Below are 23794 nucleotides of genomic sequence, written 5' to 3'. Positions count from 1 at the left end.
AATGACAGCTGATTACTAAAATGGAGGTTACATCACTGCTTTGCGATTCTTCATTTTGTCGTTTATGCGGCGAAGAGAATCAAAATACAAACGAACTCTTTACCGGCGAAGAAAACAAACAAAATTTAAGCGAATTAATCAACAGGTATTTACCGCTTAAGGTAGGTTTTTAACAGCATTAATATCTATGCAGTAAACAACTTGATTTCCTATTGAAAAGGTTTTCATTGGTTAAAAATATAAATAGCGGGATATGTAGCATTTTGAAATTCATTTTAATTGCTTGTTAGGTGTGCGAGGATGGAAAATATCCAAAAGTAATTTGTCCTGGTTGCAACATACAACTAGAAGCAACCAAGTTATTCTTCGATTTAATTATAGAAGGGCAACTAAAACTCAGGGAATTGCTTTCAAAGCAACAAGAAACTATAAAAAGACAAGAAAAACAGAGGTTACAGTTAGAAAATGCTTTAAAATTAGTTAGTCCTAGTTCTACCGTTGGTGCTTATAGCATTCAAGAAGATGCTGACGGGGAAAAAATTTTGATACAAAGTAATTAATTAATATAGGTAATTGATTGTATCTTACAGTAATCTATTTCGTTTTTTAGTTGTTTCAGAAGGTCCACTTTTTCCTAACGACCATGAATTGTCATTAAAAGTGGAAGGATTAGAGAAACCGAAACGTAAAAGGGGACGACCACCAAAACAGAACTCTGAATCTACGGATGATAAAGAAAATTCTACAACAAAAACAACGGAATTAGAAAATGTTGAAGAAATTGATGAAGAACTTGATGAGGATGGAGATGGAAGAAGGAAAAGACGGATTAAAGTACCAACACGATTTCAAGAAGCTTTACAAGTAACTAACAATATTTTATTAATAATAAATTGATTAATCTTTTGTTTATGTTCTTTCGGCTTATAACAAGACATTTACCCTCAAACCGCCAAGGAGGACTTATTTGTGATATTTAGAATATATTTGGCGTAAAAAAATAATTTATTCTTTGAAGAAAACAACAAAAACAAGTATTATTCTAAGAAAAATTAAATAATTATTAGTTTGAATTTTCAGACAGCTCTAGTAAAGTTTCCAAATCACTGCATTCAATCACTTCAATATCAGAAAGGTCTTCATTAACCTCCACATTGGTGGCAGAATCTAATAAATAATTTTAAATTATGACCAATGAAAGTTATTTTACCAGCTCACTCATTCAGCTGTAAGCCGATGTCTTTTCGCAGTATGTATAAAGCTTGACCGTTAGTTTACTTAATGTCGACCCACAACGAGTCCGCTTCCACCATACAACAGGATGCAGTTTTTGCACGGATTTTAAAACATACAGTTTTCCAAATAATCCTTCTTTAGATCGATGCCATTACCTCTGCAGACTCATCTGGATTTGTTACAGAAGCCGTATTGTCCATAAACTCTGTTCCTTGCATTTGTTCTTCTCTATGCAGATGATCTCCATTAAAATTTGGATCTAGAAATATTTGCAGTAAGGTGGATTGGATTTATTGCCATTTGCTTTCTTTGGGAAGATTGTGGAACAGAAGAAACGTATAGATATGCTGGAAAGAGGTACAATATAAAAATGAAAGGAAATTAAAGAAGAGAGATTCGAAAGTTTCGAAAAGCGAGAGAATGATGATATTGATATCACAAGGTGAATAGAGCATATAAAGAAAACAACAATAGGCCAATATTAGTAAAACTAACAAAGGAAGGCAGAAGCATGGATATCCTAAAAATCACTAAACAGTTGAAAGGAACAACCATATGGATAGATGAGGACTACTCTAAGAAAATTCAGAGAGAGTGTATGATTTGATGACTGAACTATGGGAACTCAAGAGGAAAGGAGTGAAAGTTCATTTACAATACAACAAAATAATTGTAAAGGATGAATATGGAAAATATATAGAAAAGGAAAAAAAGAAACATCCTACAAATTCAAAAAACTAAGTGTAGAAAGAAGAGGAGACTTTGCTGAGGATGGAAATGGCAGGAATATGAATAAACGTAAGAAAAAGCACGAAGAAAATAGAAAATTTATAAAGATGGGGACGTCGAATATTGCAACTTTAACAGGAAAGGAAAGGGAAATAGTGGAGGAGTTGCGGTTGGGGTACAAATAATGGGAATTGGTGAAGCGGAAAAGAAAGGAAGGGGAAGCATACAATTATCAAACAATTAGAGTCTATACTTTTCAGGAGTCAGAAGCAGAAATGGGAATCAACCACAGACTAGTCATGGCAACTATTAATAATATAGAAATCGAAAGAGAAGAGATGAAAACCTACACGAAAATAAACGTCCATAAACTAAGGCAGGAAGAAGAAAGACTAAAATACCAAGAAAAAACAAACAACGAATTTCAAAAACTAGAACAAACAGAGAATTTAATACTGAAGGGAAGGTGGAGAATTTTTAAAGAGATAATGCGAAATAATGCTATGGAGGTGTGTGGAATGAGAAAATATAATGATCAGACAAAGAGAACACACTGGTGGAATGAAGAGGTCCAACAGGCAATCAAGAAGAAGAAAGAGTCATGGAAGAAATACATAAGAACGAATTCGAAAGAGGATAGAGCAAACTATAGAACGAATGGAGATGTAGCAAAGAATATGGTAAGGGAAGTGAAAAAAAAGTTTCAAATGAAACAAATAAAAGCCGTCAAAGATAAAAACAACGAGATAAAGACGACTACAAGGGAAATTCTGGACATATTGGCGGATTTTTATGTAGAAAGGTTCGGGGATGGAAAACTGACACAAGCAATGGAGGAGGGAAGAGAAGGTGAGATAAGGGAAAACACTACAGACATAGCAACTGAAGAGATAACAATGGAAGAATTAGGAGAAGCAATGATGAAGATAAAAACAGACAAAGCTTGCAGCAAAGACAAGATGGATCCGGAGATGATAAAATATTTGGGAATAAAAGAGTCGAAAACAATCCTGAATGATTGGGAAGACAATATCATCTGACCAATACATAAACAAGGAAGCTACTCGAACTGTGAAAATTACAGAGCCATCATCTACAAGTTACAAATTATACACAAACATAATAGAAAAAAGGTTAAGAAGAGTAGTGAAAATAAACTAGAAAATGAATAAGCAGCATAGAGAGCAAACAAATAAATGAACGATAACATACACATAATCCAAAATATCATTGAAAGGAGAATAGAGATGAGCAATGAATTATACCTAATATTCTTGAAGCTTAAAGCAGCTTTTGACACGATTAACCGTAGTATTATATGGAAGTGTCTAAAACAACTAATGGGACCACAAAAACTAACAAAAATAATTGAAAACCTGTACAAAATAGTCAAGGGCGCCGCACAAATGAAGGGAGAAACATCAAAGACTTTTGAAATGAGCAAGGGAATAAAACAAGGCGATAGCCTAAGCCCCTTTTATTTATAATATTAATGGACGATATAAGGAATGACGAAATAAACTGGGAGTATATATCAAGAGATAATCAACAAAATAGAGAGAAAGCAACAAAACTGGTATGCCCACATATTTAGAATGGAACATAACACAATAGTAAAAAAGGTATTTGAAGCAAAGAATAAAGATAAGAAAATGAGGGGAATACCTATTAAGAAGTGTAAGGAAAGAATAGTAGAAGTTGGGAAGAAGAGAGGGAAGACTCTCCTCAAATATAAAGGAATTAGCCAGGAACCAAAGGGACATAAGGATCAGGAGAAGAAGAGAAAGTTTTCTCTTAACTAAACATTTTTTTACTTATCGTCATCGTGTTTTCACATATAATTTTATGGGAATGGCTGCTTTCGTGTAATTTCTTTCAGTCTGCATTTCTTTAACGTAGTCAATGAAATGTGAGAATCGTTAGTTTCTTTGATGACAGCCTTAACATCTTCCTAACAAATTGAATCCATAAACAGAAATATGTTTATATTTTCCATGAAAATATTTCTTGCTTTAACCATTGCGTTGGCATTGTCGGTTACTATAGCAAAGAATTTTTCAGTACCAACTTCTCACAAAATTTCATCGATTTTTCAGCAATATATTCTGCGGTTTGTCGACAAATATTTGTAGGGACAGTTTTATAAAACCCCGGGTTTGGTGTAATAATAATAGAGTTAAGTATGGATTCGTTTCTTTGGTTGCTCCAACCATCACACTGTAAGCTAAGAGTATTCGCTTCTCCATTTTTCATTTTAATGTCTGCATCAACTTTTTCATACCGGAGTCCAACAATTTAGTTGACAATAAATAACGTGAAGGCATTTTGAAAGATGGTCTCAAATGTTTGATTGCAAGTGATTATTTTCAACAATGGCAAATTGAAAATCAGTAGCATAAACAGCCTTAGCTAATAGTTGATCTAGCTTATGTTGTTCAACTTTTGATGAAACATCAATAAAACTATCGAGTGTGGAACTCGATGAGGGTCTATTAACTTCCGATTTTGATGTTGATGTGTCATCCACAACCATTTCATCGTCATCTCAAAATAAATTTGTTGAAAATAATTTCCCGAACACCATGCACGATGAGAAAATTACCTCGGAGAATTTGCTAGTGGGGAATATTTTCGAGAATATTCTTCTCTTTCATCTCTACTTACGGGCGATGCGCTGCGTTTGATATATCAACATGAAATCATCAACTTTGGAGAATTCTAACGCCTCGCCCGCAAGCAACCTCGGTGATTTTAGGCGATATCGTTTTTTGTATATTTTGGTAAAGATACAGTAGCATGTTGACATTAATACGAAACCGTCAGTTTTGGATATTGATCCTTTCATATCTTGTTAATCGTTCCTTTTATATCTTGATAAAGATACAAAGTCTCTAATAAGAATTTTTTTTTCTTGGTATTAAGGGTAAAGAAATGGATCGAATTTTTAAAGAGGAAGGGGTAATAGATGAAGATTCTTTTTCTGAAACGGAAGCAGAGTTAATTGAAGTAGAAAGTGATAAAGGAATTAATGAAATTATTGGGCACATGGAAGATAAAGATGGTGAGGATTTGGGTGAGCTAGTTGTAAGAAATAAAACAACGAATAAAATTAAATTAAGGCCGAAAAATAGTTTTGGTAAGAACTTAAAATAAATAAAATCTAATTTGACAACAATTTTTTTTTAGTTTCAAGAAAACGTAAACGTTACCAGTGCGACATTTGTGGTCGAATATTTTCCCATCCGAGTCGATTAGAGGTTCACAAATCATTTCATAAGAATGAAAATTACATGTGCGCTGCGGACGATTGTAATTATCAGGTTGAAACACGCTTAGAAATCGACAGTCATCACAAAGAAACCGGACATTCCGGGTTTAGTATTATTAAATTAGAATCGAATGATATATCAGATGAAGCTGGGGACGACAAAAACGATGGAAAAAAAATTATTTGTAAAATTTGTAATAAGACTTTTTCGTGTAAACAAAACCATGAAGTACATTTTAAAGCAATTCACGAAAACCAAAAACCTTACAAATGCGAGAAATGCGATAAAACGTTTCCATATTTATCTAGTTTTAAATGCCATCTCCAACAACATACCGAAAAGATCTATCCGTGCGAAAATTGTACGAAAATATTTAATCATCCAAGCAGTTTGGTTTACCACCGAGAAGCGGAACATAATAACGGAAGGAGATTCGTCTGTTCAAAATGCAAGAAAACGTTTAAACACAAACAGCTGTTGCTACGACATCAATTGGTTCATTCGAATGTGAGACCACACGACTGCAAGTACTGTTCGGCAAGTTTTAAAACACGCGCGAATCTGTTGAATCATATGCCAACGCATACCGGTGAGAGAAAATATTTTTGTAACGTTTGCAGTCAAACGTTCGCCCATAAAACATCGTTAACGTTACATATGAGATGGCATAATGGTTCGAAGCCTTACGAATGCGATGTGTGTCAAAAGACGTTTTCGCAAAAAGGAAATTTAGCCGAACACAAACGGATTCATACAGGTGAGAATTAAGAATTTAATAAAAAAAAACACCTAAAGAAAAAGAAGTTAATTAAAATTACTAACTTATTAAACCTTGTGTGAAAATGACCGATTCACATTCACAAATTATCTATGTAGTCTTTTATATAAAGCTCTTACTGATATTCGCAATTTCTTTGTAATTTTGCTATGTTGGTCAATATTTTCTCCATTTCTTTTTATTGAAAGAAATTATTTGTTGGATCCATTGTAACCACCCAGTAAACAAATTTGCGTTTCACAAGCATTTCTGATACATATTATTGAAACATGAAATGTTTCTTCGACATACTTCTGAAACATAGTTGAAACGTGTCTGAAACTGCTAATGTCCGGCCCTTTTAATGTTTCATTGAAACGTTTTTGCAACATACAGGTGACAATAACGGTACCTACATTACTAACCCAGTAAACAAATTTGTGTTTCAGAAACATTTCTGATACATATTATTGAAACATGAAACGTTTCTTCGACATATTTCTGAAACATAGATGAAACGTGTCTGAAACTGCTAATGCCCGACCCTTTTTATGTTTTATTGAAACGTTTCTATTGAAACGTTTCTGCAACATACAGCTGACAATTGCGGTACACTACTAAAATGTTTCATTAATGGTTTTGAATTATTTCTGTAATGTTTTGTTTACGTTTACATTACATTAATAGTATGTATCATAAACATTTAAAAATAATTTCTGAAAGGTTTCGTTGACGTTTCAGGGATGTACATATGTATGTAAAGATATAATTTCGTTGACGTGTAGCGTCTGCATCCTGGACAAGATGCTCATACATGCTTCCTCAAAAGATATGCATATGCTGAGGAAGCATTTCTGAGCATACCACCCAGGACGCAGACGGTGGACGCTGCAACAAAATCATACCTTAAGGTAGGAAAAATAATAATAGAAGTACGATACTTGTTACTTACCGCCTACTGTACCAAATTTCAGAATTATCAATCAATAATTTCTACTATTCTGTTTTCTCATTGATTAAGACATATAAAGTAAGTATAAGAGTAGGTATGCATTAAATATATTTAGTAAATATGTATACAAAATATATTAAAACGGTAACTAAAATAAAATTCTTATTTGTAAACAAATACATAAACATTCCAATAATTTATGTAGGTCATTTAAATATAAAGTTAAATTTAGATCATATTAGTGGTATTTTTAATTATTTTTACTTCTGTTTATATATGAATAACCTACAGAATTTTTTTTTCTCAAACGAAACTTTGTTTCAATTAAAACACATATATTTGTGATGTTTCGCCAGAGATCCCCAGCTTCTTCAGACTACAAGTAAAAAGTATTATAGGTATAATATATTATTTAATAATAATAATTATAATAATATAACATTTTTTTTTATCTTAGTTATTGGAGATATCACATGTTGTAAAATTCTTTTTGTAAAGAGAAACTATCAGTATTACAAAATAACTTACAAAAACAGTTACATGACAATTTACATGTCAGATAATACAATAAAACAAGTAATGTACCACAAACGATGTGTACAGTCTTGGAATTGTTTATTTTTCTTGATAAAAAGAATTTTACAATATGTGGTCTCACTTATAACAATAAGACTTTTACAAAATAAATAGGTCTTCTTTACTTGTAGTCTGAAGAAGCTGGGGATCTCTTTCATCATCTTTTTATGATTGTTCAAGACTAAGAAATTTAACTAAAATTTAAATAACCACTGTTTTTGTCGTTGTCACCTGACAGTTGAAAAAGTCGGTTTGGGCACGTTTGTGCATGTTCATTTGCCGCTGTGTCGACTTGGCGACAACATTATCAAGAGTAACAATCGCCGTCGCAGCGAATACATCGCGTTGGTTAAGGAATAACTTTGTGTCAATATAATATTCTTCGGTTAAATTCAATCACAAGATTTAAGTCACCATTTTAAACAAGAATGTTTTTAGATAAATTTAAAAATAACTAAATCTAGTGGTGATATATAAAGAAACTTGCCTGCGCCATTCTAAACCAATATTCGAGCCACAGAACAGATATATAGAAAACGATCCGAAGGAACTGAGAACAGAATTGAACAGCACAAAACACACAATAGAACAAGTCGTGACAAGACGCTGATGAGTCACCGAGTCCTGGAACATGCGCATACGTTCACAGGCGCTGATGAAGATATTCAGACATGTTTCAGACACATTTGTAGAGAAATGTTTCAAATGAAACGTTTCTGCTACATATTTTAATGATATTTCATAAATATTCCTACTGACGATGAGATGTATTTGATACATATCTTTAGATACGTTTCGTAACAATCGTTTCTGTCACGTATATGAAACGTACTTGTAAAATGTTTCATTTAATTCACTGTACGTTAAAATTGAAATGTTTCACAGATGTTTCTTGTTTACTGGGTAAAATGTTTCATTAGCGGTTTTGAATTATTTATGAAATGTAAATACGTTTACCAATCTATGAAAATGTCTCCTAGAGATATTCAGCTTTAACATTTTTCTTTCCATCTTATCTCACATCACACAAACGTAAAACTATATAATTTTATATGATTGATAAATTTAGCGGGAATCGCGATCTAACTTTATAGGTTATGATTTGACCTACGGAAAACGTAAAATTCTTTATACGATTCGAACTAAGAACAGAACAAAACGAGTACGGGAAGTTAGCTCCCCATTTTTTGATTTTTAATTTTTTTATTGTTGTTCTACATTGTTCCAAAGCGGCAAATCGAAAAAATAAAAACTCCGCGAGAAAACCGCAAAAACAGGCTTTTTGACTAGCCCCTCATTTTTGGAAAAATCAAATTTTCTTCGTTGTTCTGGGTTATTCTAGTTTTTCTAGTTATTGTTCTAGAAAATCAAAATTATGGGATACAGCATTACGAAGTTATAACTAAAAATATGTTTGGCCGCCGAAATGTCTAGTTAATTGCTGTGACCATAGTTTTTCTATTATCAATTCCATATTACAAATATATACTTATTATAGCTAACGCAATCTGGAACAGCTATTATTTTCACTAGAACAACTCTCTAAAGGGCACTTTACTCTTTGAAAATTAAAGTTTTTGGAAGTTTCAGTCAGTAATTCTTGTGTCAGCGGTTTTATATTACACAATAAGAATTAAAAAACATAGAACAATGTAAAATAACTCAAACCTTGCCGATTCAAATTGTTCTAGATGTGTTTTACGTTTACCACGGACATTAATTTTGCAAAATCACATACTTTTTGTTGCTCTAAATTGTTCTTGTTGTTCTAGGTACTTAAAATGTTTATTTAATCACTGCGGCTTTAATTCTTTTAAAGTTTCATATTAAAAATTAGTACTTACAACAATTAAAACAATTCAGAACAGCTGTTATTATACAGGTTTTAGTATATTACAGGTTTTGTTGAATCAGTAAACCCAACCTTTAATATAATAATACTTTTAAAAAACTAAAAAAATATAGAATAATTTGACCATTCTAATTTTCTAAAAATCACAAGTTTCACCTTCCTCTTTAAACTTATAATAGTAAAACATAAGATGCTATTTAAAGTGTATTATATCAAATATCAAATAACTAATATCATGGAATAATACGGTTACATCACTTTGCTCATTTATAAACATATATGTACATTTGTGCATTTATTTCAGTAGCTTCTTCAACTTGTACGGTTTTTTTTCGTAAGTCATTAAATAATATCCAACTGGCATTATTGGGCACAAATGCCGGGTAGTGTCCTACATCATTCAAAGATTGAGTACCTTCGTAACTGATGATACCTGCGGGGATATAGAATTTGTTGTGGACTTACAAATTGCGTGCGTAATCACTCAATTTTGTTTTATTGTTCTCTCCAATCGTTGTTTCTATAAACAGACCACATTTTTTTGCAATTGTTGCTTAGAATTTACATGTAGTTTTCTATTACTTGCTTTAGCTGTGCATAGCCAAGTATTGTTACGATGTCAATGTCAATTGGTAAAATTATGTTTTTATGGAATGTAACGTTTAAACAATTATTGCAGTTTTTAGTCCTATAATAACTAAATTCTTCTTTAAATAGTTGTGTGCAAAGAAACGCAATATTTGAAATAGCATTCACTATTATCACGCCAGCAATATTTTGGCTTCCAAAATAATTTATTCTTGTTAATAGTTCAGCTCTTTTTTATATATGTATGTTGCTTTACTAGAACCGGTTTTTAAAAATAATTTTAGGAAACTAAAGCAATCTGTGCAAACATTCTCAACATGATTTCTAAATGAATGGTGTGTACGGGCAAATGCTAAATTATGAAATATACTGTCGAATCCGCAAGTATTTTGAAGAATATATTTTTTATTGAAATAGATATTAATGAAACTTACTTATGAACTTATGAAAGAATTAGTGTTCTTTATAGAGTTGTTCTAGTGAAAATATTAGCTGTTCCAGATTGCTTAGGTATAATAAGTATATATTTGTAATATGGAACTGAAAATAGAAAAACTATGGTCACAGCAATCAACTAGACATTTTGGCAGCCTAACCTACTTTTGTTAGTTTAGTTTATTTATTCATTTATTACTTAGTTTTACAAAATAAAATACACTTTAAATCGCAACGTATGTTTTATTATTATAAGTTTAAAGGGAAAGGTAATTTTTAGGAAATTAGATGGTCAGTGATTAAATAAGCATTTTAAGTACCTGAAACAACAAGAACAATTTAGAGCAACAAAAAATATGTCATTTTGCAAAATTAATGTCCGTGTTAAACGTAAAACACATCTAGAATAATTTGAATCGACATAGTTTGAGTTATTTTAGATTGTTCTATGTTTTTTAATTGTTATTGCGTAATATAAAACCGCTGACACAAGAATTACTGACTGAAACTTCTAAAAACTTTAATTTTCAAAGAGTAAAGTGCCCTTTAGAGGGTTGTTCTAGTGAAAATAATAGCTGTTCCAGATTGCGTTAGCTATAATAAGTATATATTTGTAATATGGAATTGATAATAGAAAAACTATGGTCACAGCAATCAACTAGACATTTCGGCGGCCAAACCTATTTTTAGTTATAACTTCGTAATGCTGTATCCCATAATTTTAATTTTCTAGAACAATAACTAGAACAACAAAGAAAATTTGATTTTTCCAAAAATGGGGGGCTAGTCAAAAAACCCGTTTTTTCGGATTTCTCGCGCAGTTTTTATTTTTTCGATTTGCCGCTTTGGAACAATGTAGAACAACTCTAGAACAATCTAGAACAATAAAGCATTTAAAAATCACAAAATGGGGGGCAAACTTCCCGCACTTCAACAAAACACAATAGAACAAGACGCTGACCGCGTCACCGCGATGAAGATATTCCAGACATGTTTCAGACACATTTGTAAAGAAATGTTTCAAATAAGAAGTTTCTGCTACATATTTTAATGATATTTTATAAATATACCTACTGAAATGAATTTGATACATATCTTTAGATACGTTTCGTAAAAATCGTATCTGTCACGTTTATGAAACGTAGTTCTAAGATGTTTCATTTAATTCACTGTACGTTAAAAATTGAAATGTTTCACAGATGTTTCTTGTTTACTGGGCAGTGACTAAATAATTTGAAAGTAATAAATTTTGTACTTTTACTGGTTAAAAACTATTTATTCATTACAAGCTGACATGTTTCGATCTATTCGATCATCTTCAAAGCTGCAGTCTATTTATTAACTTAAAGTTAACATTTCAAAACATTTTTTTTTATACCATTTGTACAGAAAACACTTTAAAACTACGACGAATACAAGTTAAAAACTCTTGGCCAAATTTTTAACTTGTATTCGTTAAAAAAAATTTTTTGAAATGTTAACTTTAAGTTAATAAATAGACTGCAGCTTTGAAGATGATCGAATAGATCGAAACATGTCAGCTTCTAATGAATAAATAATTTTATCTACAACTATTGAATTATCTATTCGTTATACAATTGATTTTTGACGGGTAATGACACACATTACCCATGACTGACAAAGTGTTGAATAATGAAGCCATTATATCATTCGTCCTTAGGACGTCTTTGTGTAAACGTGTCTCCGCGTTTTCATTTTCGTTCCGTGTTTAATTATTGTAAAGCGTGATTTAATTCTTTCTGATGTGCTGAAATTGTTAAAGAAATACATAACCGAACCATTCTGGCAGATTTGCTTTAATAAAGTGTACTTAATTTTCTTCATATTTTAACTCAGTGTTTGATATTCTTTACGTGGTTTTGACATTATTCATTTCCCGATCTTGAAACTGGTTGTGCGATGTCGTCTAGCCCGTGCGGTGGGTGTGGCCAAAAAGTCGGGCGAAATGCGGGCGGCGTGCAGTGCGAGTCTTGCAGCGCATGGTTTCACAGCAAGTGCACGGACATCCCCAAGGGGTCCGTTGCCGCGCTTAGCGTACCTGGCGCGTCGTGGAGATGTAAAGTCTGTCGATCACCCGAATCCAGACGCAGATCGTCTCTTTTCTGTCCGCCTCCTGCTGCTCCTCCTGTACCCTCCTTACCTGCCGCTACTCTGGAATCTGTCCTGGATGCGGTCAGGGAAATTCGCTCTGATTTGAAGACACTGAACAGCAGATATGCGGATTTAGTGGAATCTGTACAGTTCTGCAGCAACAAAGTATCGGAGTTCGAGGGTGTTATAGGCAGGCTTCATAATCAATTCAAACTTGTTGAAAAAATCACTGCTGAAAACGTCACGCTAAAAAGAGAGGTCGTTGATTTAACTAGTCGTGTTTCAGAATTGGAACAATATTCCAGGCGCAGCAACCTCGAAATACAAGGTATTCCTCAGAAGAACAACGAGGATCTGGTGAAGGTTCTCTCTTCAATTGGCGAATCCTTGGATGTCTCCATCTCACCTTCCGAAGTCGATGCGATTCATCGGGTTCCTCAAGGTCCCGGCAGAGCTTCCAACTCGGACCCGAAAGCAATTGTGGTTCGTTTTTGTAGCCGCATTGTTCGCGATCAGCTTCTTGCTGCCGCCAAGTTGCGGAGACGATCGGCTCCATTGATGGGATTTCGGATAAACTTTTTATCAATGAGCATCTTACCCAAGCGAATAAAATCCTCTTTGGGAGAACCAAGAAGATGGCCAGGGAGAAGAAGTACAAATATGTATGGATTCGTGACTGCAAAATATTTGTGAGGAAGGGGGATGACTCACGCCCCATCTTAATAAGATCCGCAGGTGACATTGATAAGCTTTAATTTGTTAAGCTTTCATTTGTCACTTGTCTTATCTCTTTCATTATAAGTTACTTGTTAATGTTCAATGGCTCCTCTTTCGTGTTACTACCAAAACGTGCGAGGTCTTCGCACTAAGCTGGTCGATATGCATAACTGCCTTTTAAATACAGACATAGACGTGATTTGTTTAACTGAAACCTGGCTTCACCAAGGTATTCACTCTGCCGAAGGCTTTCCCTCTTGTTACAGTGTTTTCAGACGTGATCGCCCGAACGTCCCCGATAATAGTGTGCGTGGTGGTGGCGTTTTGATTGCGGTAGCCTCTTCCCTGTCTGTCCTTCCGCAATCAACTTCAAGTTTATTTTTTTCCTTTTTTTGATTTTTTTTTCAAAATTAAATAGTTGTAGATAAAGTATAGTATTCAACTTGCGTATAATGGGTGTTACCCACTCAGATTACAACATCTTCGTAATTTGTTGCAATTTCATCTTCGTGGGTAACAGCCGCCATTATACGCTTGTTGAATAATATACTATTAACCAGTAAAAGTACAAAATTTATTACTTTCAAATTATTTCTTTTTATGGCATCATAGGCTGCTAACTACAAGTATAATGAAGAAAACAGCAATAATTTATGATTTAATAATATCATTCATTATCAGCTCTTTCAACAATCTAGATACTTAACAATTTACATCATCATTTATTGAGAAATTGATTTATTCTTTTCAATTTTACAATTGTACATCATTTCGTAGTTTTATGTATTTTTTACAATTTTACCTGCCGATATTTAACCTTCCAGTACAAACGCTTACACAATCACATGTGGCGGATTGTGAGTCCGTAATTGCCAATAGAAGAGATCACCAGGCAAAAGATGACGTTTATTTATTTATATATTACATATTCGGAATACATACAGGGAGAATATCCTCAACAAAGCATCCTCAACGTTACTTACAAGTTATTAAACTCAAAATTTATTAATCGAATTTTCTTATTTACTTTTTTGTATTAAATCCATGCAACTTAACCCATTTACATCATAAGCTCAGATATTTGCGAATCAACTAAAACTAGAACTAACACTATACCTAACCAGGCTTTTATTTACTTGTTTTGTGTACACAACATTGCACAAATATCAATATTTATTAGAATTGTTATTATTTCCACAATATCGAACGTTTGTATTCATTTAAATATTGTCATTTAAAACAGCTAACGGATGGAATTCAGAAACCTGAACTAGTTTGAAGCTATTTACAACACAATAGAAATTCCACCTTTCACTTTTCTTCATAGTGTTGATGTTTAACCTAACCCCTCAAGTTACCATGGACTTGTTAGTTTCTCATGCAACTATAGGACAAACTACAGACTCGATAATAGCAAACCATGGTGTGAAGATGTTCGGGTTGAGGAACACGCTCACCATGTTAAATGGAGGATGACAAGTCTTGCTCCGTTACCTATATTGATTCGCCTTAGTCCATTTTGACGACATCATTGTCGTTAATGAATGCTACTATAGTAGCATTCATTAACTTAATATCTAGCGATAACAAAATATATTTTGTTATCGCTAGATATTAAGTCGGGATACTGGCAAATCTTTATGATTCCACATTACCTATGGCCTTTACAACCCTTGTTGAAATATTATTATTTATGTTATTTGGGTTAAAAAATGTACTCCTCACGTTTCTTAAGCCATTTTGCTATTGTTTACGTAGATGACATTACAGTGTGTATCACAAACTGGAAAATCATTTTCATTCATCCGAACCACCAATAGCTGCTTTGGCTATCTTTGTAATAATCCTCTGCGCTATTGATAATATTAAATCACGTACACATTCGTACGCTTTATAGGGCAGAGGAATAATCGACGATTTGCCCTAAAAACTGACAACGGGTCTTATTATGGATAAGACCATAATAACAAGAGTGTAAATTCCATACAGAACATGTGTCCGGTTATTAGAATAAGCGATTCTCATCGGCGGATTTTTAATCTATACGCAATTACTACTACTCCAGTCAAGAACCGATCATAAAGGCCGACTAGTTGCATCAAAGAGCTTCATGATCATACTACTGAACATTCGAGGTAAAACGAAACGTTACAGACTATTCAAATCAAGACTTGGTGGTTGGGGTCCAATAAGTGGTGCAACCTTACGTCATTGCGTCAAGGGGTGCTAGCCACGCAGCTGTCCGCGAAATAAGATTTCGATATCAATTTATGGGTAGTATAATTCGATTTCAGGGTTCCTTTAATCTTTAGAATTGCTATATTAACCAGAGCTTATTTAATCTAAACCGAAAAATACTCGCGGTCCTACTCGTGGATTATTAGCGGCTCTATCTGGGGAATAATTAATAAAGGCACCAGAACACTTTAAGAAAGCATATCAAGATGCCGTATAGCTGCCGAATAAACGCTGATATAAACAACGGTATGCTGTGACAGAATCCCAAAAACATTGTTTAGGGTCAACGGGTGTCACTCTCTAGACTCTAGACAACCATCGCTACCACCAAACCCACTACTGGCGCATTTATACATTTTCCCAGAGCTATACGTAGGTGGTGCGAAATAATGTCATAATGTGAATTGGGTGCCATTTTGTTATAAATAAAAATTAGGACATGTTTTCACGGAAAGTTTTTAGGATCTGGCGATCTGGCCTGCGATCATACCGCCCGGAACTTGCTGTTTCAAAATCTCCAAAAACTCGTTTAACCCGTCAGCAGCATTCACCATTTACGATTAGTGTGGTGCCGTTGGCGTCCTTAAAATAATAAGGTCCAATTACTTTTTCACTGCAATTGTTGTACCAAACAGTTACTTTGAATTATTATTATTACTGAAGGAAACGGTACGTCTCATCACCGCGACCTACCTGTTCGACAGTGGTTTTCCCGGGACTTCCTGGGACTCAAACGGTTAAGGATTACTTCTGAAGGATTACCAGCTCTTATTCCACTTTTTATATTCAAACTTCTTTCTACTTTTTTTTGTACTAAATATTTCAGGGAAGGTTCAACAAAACGTTGTTTTGGCTGGATAAGAAAACCCTCATGTTACTGTAAGGGGTATTGTGTCGAATTTGGACATTAGTAAATCATTGGTTCACAGAATTTTAAAAACCGCAAAATATCATTCCTATAAAGTAAACCTCATTCACGAGCAATGAGTCGTAGTTGTTACAACAAATTTGCAACGACAACGAAGGCTTTGTAAAAAACAAATTGGGGACAAGCAAATAGAGAAAATTGTCGGTATTGGGCTACCCAAAATCCATATTGGGTAAGAAAGTCGCACACCCAATATCCACAAAAGGTCAATGTGTGCAGCGAAATAGTACGGGATACTGTCCTAGGATCTTTTTTTCAAAAGATTTTTTCAAAACGACATCATTCCATCCATAACGGCCAGATTTTCCAAAAATGTTGACCCTACTCAATTTCAACGGCAGTTATTCCAACAAGATGGCGCGCCACCACACTTCATCAAGCTTTTCTATAAATCAGTTTTTGATACTTATTAACACTATTTTATACATTATTTTTAATTGGCGTCCGAAACTAATAAACGTCTTGGTAAATCTGTCAAGACGTCTGTTAATTTCAGTTGTTTATACTGAATACTTCGTTTAGGGAGGTACTGAAGTGCACAAATATCTGGACAAATACTTAAATAAAGCCCCATATTGTATTTATAAATGCAAAGACATTGTATGGCGACGGGTTTTCTCTTGCTGATTCATGTGTAATTAGTAGGGACACAAATGTCTTGATTTCATCACAAATTCCTTTCAATTGTTCTGTGAATTGAGTTTACTTCCATGTGGGTATGTACACTTTTAAGTACTTTTCTTCTGTAATTTTCGTTTCTAAAATTTTCATTAACCGGTGGTAACGTTTTTATTCGTCTACCTTATGTGCTACATCTTCGCTAATTAGTAATGTTGATGTTAGTTTGTCTAGAAATGCTTCCGACATCTTCCCCAGAAATTGGGCTAATTGCCTCAAATTCCATTCTGCATTTATGCGATACAGAGTTACTATTTTCTGACAGTTGACCACATAGCGGTTACTTTCAAGCAATAAACTCAAGACGCCACTTTTTACGATTTATCTAAGTCGTAAAGAGTGGCGATTCACGGAAAAAGTTTATTTCTCTTTCCGTGTCGAATCTATTGATGAGTACACGTGAGAAACGAGTTATGTACGGCGCGGCGCACCGGCCGAGAGTGGGACGAGTGGGACCGATTGCCTCGGTCTGATTTACGATCTGCTATTGGACGACTTTAAACAGTTCCCGTGCGGTTATTATAAACATTCCGAAAAAAAATTATTAGTTAAATCGCTTCAGAATACTGTATTCTTCAACCGTACAATGCTTTGATCCGGAAGATACGGGACCTGTATATCGAAAAGATCGCCAATCAAGAACAGCAGCTGCTGGTGGTGTTGCCATCTTCATTAAAAACCATCTGGTGCATTCGGATTTGATCATAACCGAAACAAAATCACTTAAAATTATAACAATTACAGTTCATCCCGTAAACAAAAAGAAAATGATATTATACATATGTGCATATAAGCAGCCAAATAGTAAATTCAATAAAAGAGATTTTGAAGCTATATTTAATTCATCAACACCAACCCTGCTAATAAGATGAAGTCAACGCATAATCCAGGTTCATCGTGAAAATAATATTAACAATAATAAACTTTCGAATAAGTACGATGAAAAAATTATTTATTAAATGATATTGGTGCTACATATGTTTCGAGAAAATATCTCGTCTTCAGGCACGACTGTATTGAAAAAACATTCATTTGTAAGCTAAACAAAAACTAATTAAAATAATTACCGTCAGAAATTTAGCAAAGAAAGTAAACTATCCAGTCTCCTGGATCTCGACAATATCATCAGTAATTAGTCACAATTATTTAAAAAAGGGGGGGAAGCTATTCAGAGCTGTAAATAAAATAAAATAATATAAATGGAGAAACACAACCAAAATGAACCAGAACAAATATGGCGTGAACTTACATGTTTCTTTGAAAATATTGTAGAGATCAAGACACATTCTTTGAGAAACTTCATCAAAAATAACTCTGAACTACTTAAGCCATTTAACATTAACACTTACAACACCTCTGTTATGAACCCGTTAATCCCTACAATGAAAAGTTTAATTAAATTACATAAAGAGGATAAAAGCATTAGACCAATCATTGGTAACAACAACACCCCAACATGCAGAGTCGCTAAAATTATTCAAAAATATCTTCTTACAATATTTAAGGACAGATTTTGCTACAACATTACAAATTCACTCGAACTAGTACAAAAAACTAATAAATTGATGCTTTCTAAGAATTCAAAACTAATTTCCTTTGATATTACTAATCTATACGCCAACATTCTCATAAAAAAGACAATATCAATCGTTAAGGAATACTTAATAGAAAAACACTTTGAATTGAAACTTAAATACGAAAATATTCAAGCTTTGTCCAACCTTCTCCTCGAGCTGGTTTGTAGTCAAAACTTCTTCCTTTTCAACAACGAATATTTTCAGATGAATGACGGACTCCCGATGGGGTCTCCAATATCTGGTATTTTGGCTGACATCTACGTGAATCATTATGAAACCAAAATTTTCACCTGTAAATACGATTTGTTTAATAAGGACATTAAATTCTACTGTAGATATGTCGATGACATACTAATTGTGTATAAGGGTAACAGAGCAAAATTTCACGCACTTAGTAACATAATTAACAATTTATGCGCTCTAAACTTCACCACAGAACTCAAATCTAATTTGAAAATTAATTTCCTAGATTTAGAGATAAGAAAAAACAACCAAACCAATAAGCTTGAGTTTAACATCTTCAGAAAACCTACATGTACTGACTCTATCATCCCTAAACGCTCACACAGTAATACTCAACACAAATATGCATCATTTAGATTTCTTTTCAATAGATTGATAAATATCCCATTAAATACCAATGACTATATCTTGGAACTAAAGAAAATTCTAAAAATAGGTTTCAACAATGGTTATAATATATGCGAGATGCAAAATATATATTTTAATGTCTACAATAGACAAGTTAATAGATTCATCTACCCTCATTACAGATATCAAAATTGTTACATTACTTTACCTTTTCACCCCTCGCTAATAGAACTAAAAAGAAACTTAAATTAAACATTAATTTGGCCTTCACATCTAATAGCAAATTAGGTCAACAGTTAATTAATACCAACCACAAATTTGACAATCTAGAGTTATGTGGACTTTATAAGATTACCTGTGACAGTTGTACTAAATTCTATATAGGACAAGCAGGGCGTAATTTAAAAACCAGAGCCAAAGAACATTTATCAAGAATCTCTTCCACATTTTGTAAACATTTAAAAGATGAAAACCACAACTCTAGCATTAACAACATACATCTAATAAAAAGAATAAACAAATCTGGAGAGCTAGACATCTAGAAATTACAGAATTTAATAACAATAGATACTTTATAAAATTTATTTCTTCAAATGTATAACCTGTTTGTTTGTTCCTTTTATAACTGGTCGTCGTTACGTTGAGTTGCTAGTGCTGTTAATTTTAATGTGTTTTATTGTGCAATTTTACTATATATTTCTGTTTTGGTAGTTTTTCTAAGTTTTATTTGAACAACGTAGTTTTATTATAGTGTATTTTTGAATTTTAATTGTTTAGTGTCTTGATCTCTACAATATTTTCAAAGAAACATGTAAGTTCACGCCATATTTGTTCTGGTTCATTTTGGTTGTGTTTCTCCATTTATATTACACTGTTGGAAATAATTCACGAGCACACCCAGTATAATCTGAACGCGTGTGTCTAGCGCAATAAAATTTGGTATAGAAGTAGTACTAAAGTAGTGTAACTTACTCTCACATGGAGAACGGCACAACTCTGCTGGGAGGAAAAACATCAATAGCGAGAGTATCCCCCATGAGCTTCGCGTACCATCGCCACACGACGTGGCATGGAGTCTATAAGTCGCTATATTGTAGCGAGAGGGATGGCCAACCATGCCACCTCAACTCGCCTCCATAGCTCCTCAATGTTAGCCGAGGAAGCCGGATAACGTAGAAGTCTCCGACCAATCATGTCCCAAACATGTTCGATCGGATTCAGATGCGGAATCCGAGCTAGCCATGCAAGCATTCGTATACGGTGCTCTTCCACAAAGGTCTGTACAACATGCCCAATGTGCTGTCGTACTTTGTCGTGCATGTATAGCAGACCTGGGAGCCGCCGAACGTAGGGAAGCACAACGGACCGTAGCACCTCATCTACGTATCGTTGACCCGTCATGGTCTGCTATACACGCAGCAGACGTGTACGTCCACAATATGTAATCGCACCCCATACCATAATGCTCGGTTGTCGGTGGATAGGGCGTTCTTGCAGACACTGATCGAGTAGACGATCATCACGGCTCCGACGAACTAAAATTCACGCATCACCGGTGCTCAATTCGAATCTTGATTCGTCGGAAAACAAAATGTCCCTCTACTCGGCAACTTACTAATGCCTAGCGTCGACCCACTCGTGACGTATGCTACGGTGCTCGGGTGTTTTTGGAATCCACTGTATCGCACGACGCACGCGCCAGTCCACTATCTACCAAACGCCGCCGTACAGTTCGCGTAGTGAGTGCGCCTTCCCCTGCCAGTGGCCAAACAGCTCCAAGTTGCCTTGAGGAGGACACACACGACGCTAAAGCGCTGAGTACAAGAACGTGATCCTCGAGTGCTGGGGACGCGCAGGGCCGTCCCGGCCGCGGCTGTAGGTACCTATGTCCTACTTCAAACCATTCTCGCCATGCCCGTTGCACTACCGATAAGGACCGCTCGAGACGACGCGCAATTTCACAGAACGATACACCCTCAATATGCATACCCACAAACAGTCCTCACTCAAACTCGCTTAAGTAACGCGATCGTCCATCCATTGCGCACAGAGTACGATAACAATGTGGTCCCTCACACCACACTAAAAACGACCGGTATTTTCCATCCACTTCGGTCTCCATAGCGACGGAATGTTCCATTTGGAAGGGCGGCTCAGTCAACAATGCTGCGACGGAACAACTCGAAACTCCCTGAATAAACTCGTCTACAGTAAATCTTTGTGCTCCGCAAATATTATGGATTTATCTTCACGTGTTCAGATTATATAGGGTGTGCTCGTGAATTATTTCCAACAGTGTATTTTATTTTATTTCCAGCTCTGAATAGCTTCCCCCCCTTTTTTAAATAATTGTGACTAATTGCTGATGATATTGTCGAGATCCAGGAGACTGGATAGTTTACTTTCTTTGCTAAATTTCTGACGGTAATTATTTTAATTAGTTTTTGTTTAGCTTACTAATAAATGTTTTTTCAATACAGTCGTGCCTGAAGACGAGATATTTTCTCGAAACATATGTAGCACCAATATCATTTAATAAATAATTTTTTCATCGTACTTATTCGAAAGTTTATTACTGCTAATAAGAGACCTAAATATGTAGTAAAAACCAAATCTGAGGATGTAGAACCAACAATCCTAGCGGGCATATCCTAAAGAGCATACTTACAGATATCGGATTATTAATACACGCGCCTGACGAATACACTTATTACCCGTGTAGAAATGGTGATCAATTGGGCGATATTGGAATCCATAATCGATCCCTGTTTCATGTGTTGCCTTTTTTTCCTAGTCTTACAAATAACATACAACACGATCACCCTTCTTTGGGCAACTTTTATTGTTCGATGTTCACAAATTCGGTCTGACCTGCAGTTCTTTTGCAAGTGACCAAAACGCTGGTAGCATAGACCTTTTAATGAGAGCTCTCTGTTGGTCCATTAAACCTATCTTCTCATGGCCTCAGCTTGCCTACTGAACATGATGAATACATACAATGCAAGTGTGGTAATAAGTGAGAGTTCTTTTAATTGTCTTGAGACTCACTATATTTTACAATTTAAACTTAAAATATCATATTTCAAGTGTATAGAAGTTTTGAAGTTTAACGTATTTTAGGTGAAAAACCGTTTACGTGTTCGCATTGTGATAGAAAATTTACGACATCCTCTCAATACAAAAATCACGTGAAAAGACACACGGGCGAAAGACCGTGGCAATGCGAGTATTGCTCGAAAACGTTTTTGAACAAAGATACTTGGAAATCACATACGAGGAGGCACAGCGATGAGAGACCATTCCAATGTGGGCAGGTAAGAAAACCTTATAGAACTTAAAAAATGTATGAAAACAATTTTCTTAAAATGTTTCTTATATTCCAGTGTATGCGAGCATTTCCAGAACAATGGGCTTTAAAAAAGCACCAACGTTTACACACGGGCGAGAAACCATACATTTGTGAATTTTGTAGTAAATCATTTGCAGATTCCTCAAATCTGGCCAAACACAAAAAAATACATCTCAACAAACTTAATCGTGATGATAAAAATCATTTAAATGCGGGAAATATTAAAATAATTACTTCAGAAGAAGGCGAAAAAATTCTTTATTTAACATATGATGATGGAAATTCGAACGAAGAAGCTCAAACTGTGGTTCACATCGTCGATTCAATGGAACAAGTTGTCGATGAAAGCAATGTTGCAGTTGATTCAAACATAAATTTAAATCTTGAGGATGCAGAAAAAACACTTTTAACATCCGCCCAAGAAATAATTAACGAAGAAACGCCTGAGGACGGTTTAACAACGCTGGAAACGTCGCTTCAATTACAACAAGTTATCGATAATGATGGTAATCCTTTGAGTATAACGAGCGAAAATGGAGGTGAAATTAAAATAGTAATGGGTATGGAAGAAAACGGGCGACAAAGTATACAAGGTTTAATGTCAGATGGAAATTTGGTACCAATAAATTTAATTATGCACGAAGGAAAGTTGATAACGGCTCAAGTTGTTGATGAAAATACTGATAAACTTAATGAAAAACACGAGAAAAACGGAGAAGAAATTGGAATTGTTGAAGGTGTTGAGAAAAATTCACTTTTAGATGAAGATGATGATAATATACAGTTTTTAACTCAAGATGGTGAAAAATTAGATAATAATATACAATTTTTAACTCAGGATGGACAAAATTTTTGTTTTATAACTTATTAAATGTGATTAATTATTAATTAAAATAAATAAAAAGAATTGATTACAATCATAAAATCTAATGTAACCAACTTCACTCTATTCTAGAAAATTTAAAAGTTTATAAAAATTTATTTTTAATTTCAAAATAATTTATTTCTTTTTGAAAAATTCAATTGAGCTCTAATTAATAATTTATTTATTTATAACTAAATTTTTAATATAAACAGTGCAGTACTATTTCTGAACGTATCCTAAAAGTCACCCTAAAAGTGTAATCAAATTAAAAGAAAATTATTGTATTCTTTCGGTTTGATTATTTCAACAACGTTAATTAACAAATATTTAAATTAAATATAAATT

The 23794-nt window shown here is 34.2% G+C and overlaps 1 protein-coding gene across 1 annotated transcript; it reads left to right on the top strand.

Moving 5' to 3' along the window:
* Positions 1-23509, top strand: LOC111416289 (uncharacterized). Its single transcript, XM_023048259.2, has 7 exons — positions 1-161; positions 291-552; positions 611-864; positions 4888-5101; positions 5152-5991; positions 22356-22549; positions 22619-23509. Exons 1-7 carry the CDS (start codon positions 21-23, stop codon positions 23453-23455), a joined length of 2742 nt encoding a protein of 913 aa, XP_022904027.2. The 5' UTR covers positions 1-20; the 3' UTR covers positions 23456-23509.
* Positions 23510-23794: the final 285 nt, after the last annotated feature.

This window comes from Onthophagus taurus, chromosome 6 (assembly GCF_036711975.1).
Source record: "Onthophagus taurus isolate NC chromosome 6, IU_Otau_3.0, whole genome shotgun sequence".
NCBI classification, from domain to species: domain Eukaryota; kingdom Metazoa; phylum Arthropoda; class Insecta; order Coleoptera; family Scarabaeidae; genus Onthophagus; species Onthophagus taurus.
The sequence above is the reverse complement of the archived record's forward strand: the minus strand, read 5'-3'. Positions and strand labels throughout refer to the sequence as shown.